General features: G+C 38.3%; 2 protein-coding genes and 1 long non-coding RNA gene across 3 annotated transcripts; 2 read left to right on the forward strand and 1 right to left on the reverse strand.

Moving 5' to 3' along the window:
• The first annotated feature begins 1,876 nt into the window (after nt 1–1,876).
• Nucleotides 1,877–3,633, forward strand: LOC118241888. The gene is made up of 3 exons (XR_004776397.1): nt 1,877–1,963; nt 2,454–2,497; nt 3,615–3,633. It is a non-coding gene; the product is annotated as an uncharacterized LOC118241888 (long non-coding RNA).
• Nucleotides 3,634–4,075: 442 nt separating this feature from the next.
• Nucleotides 4,076–5,454, reverse strand: mrpl36 (mitochondrial ribosomal protein L36). The gene is made up of 2 exons (XM_035529318.1): nt 5,424–5,454; nt 4,076–4,520 (listed from the first exon to the last, which is right to left on the reverse strand). The coding sequence occupies exon 2, from the start codon at nt 4,510–4,512 to the stop codon at nt 4,150–4,152; it is 363 nt and encodes a 120-aa protein (XP_035385211.1). The 5' UTR covers nt 4,513–4,520; nt 5,424–5,454; the 3' UTR covers nt 4,076–4,149.
• Nucleotides 5,455–5,873: 419 nt separating this feature from the next.
• ndufs6 (NADH:ubiquinone oxidoreductase subunit S6) lies at nt 5,874–7,657 on the forward strand. The gene is made up of 4 exons (XM_027019993.2): nt 5,874–6,063; nt 6,827–6,880; nt 7,027–7,149; nt 7,489–7,657. The coding sequence occupies exons 1-4, from the start codon at nt 5,920–5,922 to the stop codon at nt 7,555–7,557; spliced, it is 390 nt and encodes a 129-aa protein (XP_026875794.1). The 5' UTR covers nt 5,874–5,919; the 3' UTR covers nt 7,558–7,657.

Raw genomic sequence — 7,657 nt, forward strand, 5'->3', positions numbered from 1 at the left:
GGTTCAATAACCAAGGAAGTATAGATATGCAAGTCATCAGGGATAAAAGCATCTGTCAAATGCTGTACATATAAATTAGTTATTAACAGGTCAAGCACAATGACAAAGTACTGCAAAAAAAAAAAAAGAAAAAAAGAAAAGAAAAGAAAATCAGCAATATAGGAATAGAACAAGAGCTCTGGTCCTCCGCAAACTGTGAGGATTAAAGACGCATTCACTGATCAGCAGAGTAGCTTTTATGAATGTCCTGCCTAACATCGAATTATCTCATCCATATGATAAAAGAAAAAGCACAAGGGTGGGTGAAAGGGAAGACACGACATTCAAAAGAGACTAAAAAATGGTTTTGAAACATAGGAGGAAGATGAGCACACCATAAGTCAGAGTGCTGTGCAGCTGATCAACACTGGTTTGATTCATTTGGGAATATGCAGCCAACACAGCCAATCATTTGCCAATATGAGTAGTCGACTGTGCAAATTATGTTTAAATTACCAAAATGTGATTACAGCAACGATAACCTGTTTGCATTCTTCACTGTACTAAGCGGACCTACACAATTCATGAGTCCAATCATATAATCATGTTAATGCAACCTATTTTATGTGTCGCTTGACTTAAATTAAGCATTTCTGTCATAATACAATAACATTTTGCTAATCGATTTGCTAATCTACAGACTAACAGCAACAAACAGACGCATGTCTTTAAAATGACCAATCATTAGATGATGATTACGATGTAGTTGTCAATAACATATTTAGTTAAATGGACTTGTTGTGCTATGAATTCTTTCAGAAAGAGAATAAAGATCGGCAGCGAGAGGCCGAGAGGGGGGCGTTTTAACTTGCTAACTTATGTAGAACGGTGTTTTGGTTCAAGTCGCATCTGTCTTGAAGAAGAAACTGGTCTTAAATTGCAATATTGTCCATTAGGTTTTTTGTTGGGGTTTTTTTTTTTGGGGGGGGGGGGGTATTATTTGTGTATCCCCTTCCCCACCCCCATTGGTATACAGATTACTATGCCCTAGCAATATATTATTCCCAAATCCAAGCTCATGCGCTGGAATCAAAACCACCAACAATTAATTTTGACAGAAACGTACAGCTGACTGCCTCTCAGTGCGAAAAGCTCGGGTTTGTTTACCTTGCGTTTTTGAAGGGGAGTTAATCGCTATTCGTGAATAAATCCTCCCCATTTACCATCGATAATCGTCTTCTCTTTGAAGACTTCATTCGGATTAAACCAGATTGTGTTCAAATGAACTAAACCTTAATAAATGAGCCGTCTGATAATTCTGAGATGCGGAGAGCTATCACGCTGTGATCATTTTTATCAAACGATCGTCTGCGTTTCGCACATATAGGAAGCTGCTTTTCTGACCACTTGGGAGGTGTGTATTCCGCTTAGGTCGTTTTTTTTAGCCTGTTAACCTCATTAAAATGAGAGTTAGTTATTAGGTCAACCCCGAAAAGTACCTATAAATGTTAAATGACCATACCAGGCACATTAAGGGTCTCATTAAAAACAGAAAGTCCCTTGTGCTACCTTTCCTTACACCTGGCAGACGTTAAACATATAACGTCCATAAGGTGGCAACATAGTTCAGTTTTAAATAATAATATCAGACAATCTGCGGCACCAACAAAATATCTTACGGCCGTTCCTCGACGGTTTAAGAATATTTCTCTTTCAGGAACAATATGATAATAAAATTAAGTGCTCCTACAGCCTTGGTGTTCCTAAAGCCTAACAGTGATCACAATCAGTGGGGCTTCGCTCCCATTAGCGCTAGCATTTAATTAGGCAGCCATTGGTTGTCCTGTTAGGGACTCGCAGGTTTTGTGAGTGTGGTGGAAGCTCGTTAGTTCGGGTCCTGTATTGCTGGTGTTTTTTCTCTCCATAAAACAACTGACACAAATGAGAATGAACAAGACGAAACGGCACTGGACTTTGACCCTCGGTTTGTCACCCTTGTTTATTTATTTTTTAGTCATTAGATTTGATGTTACTTGTAGCTACACTCAATCAGTTTGATTTTGATTGCTAAAGAAGGCTCTGTAAATTGTTCACTTACCTTCAGTAACAATCTGTCATTAAGGTTCAATTAGGATTGCAGAGAACTTGAACAGTAACTTCTTGCAGGTCGTCAGATCTATAATAGCCAGTTCAGGACATATTACTACTCTTGATCCTTACCTACTCCATTCACTTTATTGCATAAACTTTAGTCTAACACATTAAAACAGTGTTGCTCCATCTTATTGTTTATTGTCCTGCATAGATTGTTTGTATAGTTTATTGCATAATTTGTTGTATTGTCTGATTACTGACTCATTTTGTCATGTACTGTTACATATTGTCTTTAAAGCTCTTTGCTGTGATGCAATTAAACACATGAAAATTTAAGATTTTAAGAATTTTGTTAAATGGAGTTTTTTTTCCATATACAGGAGAACATGACCATGTGAAAATGAGAACGGAACAGTAGAGAGAGGTGAGAGAGAGAGACAGAGAGCATGAACAAAAGCCCTGCCTCAACTGTACAGCCATAGGTACAGACGAAATTATGTGCACAGACAATACCGGATGTACAGACAAAATTACATGTATAGATGGAATTGTGTGTACAAATGATATTACTGGAGGCAGGTACTCCTGCATCGAAATCAACATCTTAAAACACACCTTTCGGATGTTAATCTCTGTAAACCTCCCAGTAATGGGATAATCCTTTACAGTTAAGACTTAAATTATAGATGAGCACACAAACATGTAAGCAGTAGGATTGAAAAATACAAGATGGTCATTTTATGGTCAACTACTTATATATATACCGAGCTAGTAATAAAAGTAGATTTTAGAACTAAAATTATAGAAATGCAAAATAGCATCATTCTTGAGGTATATACCAGGGACAACCAGGTAAGTAACCTAGATAAACATAAACTGTATATTGATCCCCTGTTACAATAAATTCATTGTAGCTGGATAAATTGTAAGTTTTTATAAGCTTGCTATTCATACCATGTTAGTGTATAGACATTCATATTCACTTCCAATAGATGACCATTTTCTTTGCATATCTTAAAGAGCTCCAATATCCTGTTGTCTTTATACAATATCTGTGACACTATCCTTGATGTTTGTGTGTTGTATCTACTGCCTCTGTCCTAATACTCAATGTAGGCCAGCCACTAGCATCAAAGCCAGGAGCCTCTCTGCTTACACAAATATGGTCATGGCACTAGCAAGATGTCTTTAATAGCAGATGGAGAAAGAACATCATTAATAGAGATGTTCCTCTTCTTTAGGGCTACAGCTCCATACATTTAAGATCGAGCATGTACATCCATGAAATTAGAAATACTTTGCTGCAGTAAAGATTCAGATATAAACATAATTCTGATCAGAAATGATTGAGATGTAATGATTGTTGGTGTAGTGAAGGAATCAAGATACCTCTGCCCTTTTAAATGACCTTGTATGTTCAAACAAGCCCCTCCATGAAGCTACAGAGTAGCTATGTAGATATTTGTAGATACGTGTTCTGCCTCTGTTGTCATTCATGTATATTTTTCTAAACTGCAGTATTATTCATCTACATTTGGCAGACCCAGAGCAACTTACAATTTCATTCATCCTGCAGAAGTAGGCAAATGGATTGCCCAAGGACTCTCACTGATATAGGTTGGCACACTTGACCAGACAGCATATTAAACCCAGTCTGCCACCAGAAAAGTGTTGTTATACTATATATACAGCAAGTAAAATCAGCAGAGGTGAGATGAAAATCCAAAACAAGAGCATTAGCTACATAACTGGGTGATAACATTTGTACGAATCAAATTATGTGTAAACATGTAACTCAGCTCAGACATAGGCTAAGAAGAATTCATCATCAGTTAAAAACTGCAAGGTTGCACGGTAGAAACGGGTACTTGGGCGAGTTTCCAGAGGGCTGCGATCACATACATCAGAAAAGATCCACAGCCGCTGCCCTACCAAACGCATGGACAACAGAAGAAATATGCAAGAACCAGAGAGTTCACAAAGAGATGGTCTGGACATCATATCATTTAAACGATGCATGCCTTTATTACTACAGGAAACACTGAAAACATGCAAGGCAGACGTTTCCAAACAAATTCACCCTTGCCGCTGTTTGTGTCTTGGGTGGGTCTTGCAATAAACAAACAACCGTCCACGACGGCGAACGAAAAAGCAGTCTTTGCAGCGCCTTTTCAGTGCGGTTTTCGTCTTCATGCCCACTGAAGGCTGTGCACCCATGAGCTGCTCGCAATTTCCAAGTAAGAGGGGGCGGACTGTCCCGTGGAGGTCCTGCGCGAGGCTCCATGGTACCCGGGCTTGAGTTACTGCTGTGCTAAAGATGGAAATGCAGCGCCGTGCACCTGCCACTGAGAACGAGTTGCCAGCCGTGTATCTCGTGACGTGGGACAGCTGGCGAGCCAGTGAATTCACCAGGTACGGGAGAAAGAGTGGTGCCATCATTCCACCAACTGTTCAAGGAATGAAGTAACACTATTAATATGTAACCACATGGAAATATGTCTTCAGCTGGATCAATGATGTAAACACAGCAGCAGATGCAAATACTGCACATGCAATGGCTGGCCGGAAGACCACAGACTTTGTAGAAGTACTGTAACCTAGAAATTTTAAAATTAACTCATTCTAGGAATTATTTGAAGATTAATAAATATACACATCTGCAGGAAACGAACTGCAGTAGCTTCATTAATTTTCTCTATAAAGATTCCAGTATTGAAATCAGGTTTCATGATTATTAATGGAAGACCAAAATGCTATGTGAACGGTATTTTTGTAACCCTCATATTTTTCATATCAACCAACCAATTTGAGTGGTTTGCATGCATGAAAAGTGTACAAGAAACAGATCTAGCCACAGATTTTCACTGCAGACTACTCATTTATGTTGTACAGACTGACATCACAACACTTAATCAGAAATCAGAGGTGACTGGCTCCTCCTGGACACTGCTGGCTTACCGTAAACTAGTAACACAACGCTATCTGGGACCCATCATATCGAGTAACTTGTGATAATGCAGTCTTAGCTTAATAAATTGCATACTTTAGCGATCTAACTAAATTTGTACGCATCTAACTAAATGTTGCCACATTTGTAACTACGCACCTAACTAGCTAACAATTTGGTTCTAGCTACCTGCTCGAAAACTAGCCTTGAATTGGAGAATTCTGCAGAAATTCAAGCGCATATTTTCCTACGTTTTATTTAAAAACCTTTCCTGTCAGAGGGCAAAACCCGTCAGGCTGAGTTAGCCAGTTAGTTAACAATTAGCTAGCTAGCTACATTGTCGTCATCACCTTAAGATAGCCTAAGATAAAACTGTAGATTTAAGAAAGACATTCTCACATACCTGTATCGATAAACTGCACTCTGAGAACTGCACTCAACGGAGCTGCTATTGATCCAGCTTACACATTTGTACACGTTTCAACGTACAAGCACAATGTACACCAACTTCCCCTGACGCAAGTGACTTTGAAGACGGCCGTTTTCTTCTTCTCTGTCATTTTTGCGGGTCTCGTCCCTACCGCCACCTAGCGTTCAAACGAACCGAATGTGTGATTTTCTTGATATCGTCTATTTTATGTCAATTCCATCTAACTGCTTAAAATGAATTCATATAAAATGTATAACTGGAAAAAAAATTATATATATATATATATATATATATATATATATATATATATATATATATATATATATATATATATATATAAAATTTGTTGTTGTTGTTTAATAGCGAAATATCCTTACAGACAAGCTGATTCGGACTCCAGGGGTCAGCACAAAACAGTCAAACTCCACCTGAAGTGAAAAGCCTTGAAGGGGAGGGACGTCGCGCAAACATGGCAGCCTCCCTTACGAAGATCTTGTCCTTCGGTAAAAATACGAGGACTTTGCTTAGACCATTAAGGGAATTTGCGGTACCTGTTCAGGATTACAGTGTCCCAGTTTCGAGCTATGGAGAAAAAGTCACCCACACCGGACAGGTAACGTTAGTTCAAGTCCTAAATTCTGGTTTCATTTAAAGGCCAACGGATTGTGCAGCTAAGCTAACTGGCGTTAGCTAGATATAGCAGTGACAATGACAAGAAGCTGCTGGCTAAGTTCATTTATAATTTTTAATGTGTTTTAAATGTTGTTTTCGACATGCTTGCAAGGTGATTTGGAGTCATACAGGTTACCTAGCTAGCTAAAACAGTTAAGCGAAACTGCACATTAGTGAAGGACACAGCTAGGTTAGCTGGCGGATAGTAGACTAGACTCGGAATGACTATGTAGACTAGATGCTGAATAGTTGTGATCTAAGCAGTTAAAAACGTTTTGTAAACATTAGAACTCGCATCAGTAAAGACACGTAAATCATTTTCACTTGCAAGCATTCAAGCTTCTGTTCCACAGATGCAATAGTGAGCAATATCTTTTTTTCTACTGTTTGTTACTTTGGCAGAGGTTGTTGGTTATATCTGGTAGAATTGCTTGTATAAAATGCCTTTAATGTAAATCTGACATTCTGCTCACTGTTCTCATAGTCTTTTCTTCATTATAAGTACTTTTGGAGTTCAAAGCTAAAACTCTGGAAATGGCCATTTTCTAGTTACTTACAGACTGTCAGCTACTCACTGGTGATCAGTAATCATCCATAGCAGAGATGAAGCCATCCATCTTCATTAAGTTACGTGCAGTGACATGTAAAAATCATGTAACCAGACAAAGGAAAACATATGCTTATGACTGCATTTTTGATTGCAGGTTTTTGATGAACATGATGTAAGAAGAGCAAGATTTGTGGGTAGACAAAAAGAGGTAATGTTTTGTAAAGGTTACGTGAGATGTATTCATGTTAATTGGTAATTAAAAGTCTTAAAAACATTCTCTCATTGAGTGAATACTATGTTTTATTCTGAAACTGCTTTCTGATTAATCTGCTCTTTCAATCTGCTATTGAGTAGGTTAATGAGAACTTCGCTATAAAGTTGGTAGCAGAGGAGCCAGTGACACATGTAGAAGCAAGGGTGGTGTCTTGCAATGGGGGTGGAGGAGCTCTTGGCCACCCCAAAGTCTACATCAACTTGGTAATTCAGCAGCCCTATACATACTTGTCTTTTCAGTGTTCCAGTACCATACCTGTTAGAGCAGGTATAGTTGGTACTAGCAACACTTAGTCGCTATTGCCATACTGATAAATATAAAGTTTCCCTGGAAGAGAGCGTTTGTCATATGCTGTAAATGTAATGTCAGAGCCAAGTCCATGACACTTAGAAAAGGGACACTTAGATTGATGAACATTAATTTGCTTCATTGTATTTAATTTACACACTTTTTAAGTAAATTTAGCTACATTAGACTCAGAACTGCAGTAGATATGTTATTGATGGGTGTGATACATTAATCAATGTTTTTTTAATACACAGGACAAAGAGACCAAAGTGGGCACCTGTGGTTACTGTGGACAGCAATTTCAGCAGAAACACCATCACTGACATGTCGTTCCTCTTCTGCTGATAATAAATTATTCCCTTTGACAGTTGTCATGATTTTCTGTTAAAATCTTACAAAAATAAAATCTTATTCTACAAAGAT

This window comes from Electrophorus electricus, chromosome 8, assembly GCF_013358815.1.
Source record: "Electrophorus electricus isolate fEleEle1 chromosome 8, fEleEle1.pri, whole genome shotgun sequence".
In the NCBI taxonomy this organism is placed as follows: domain Eukaryota; kingdom Metazoa; phylum Chordata; class Actinopteri; order Gymnotiformes; family Gymnotidae; genus Electrophorus; species Electrophorus electricus.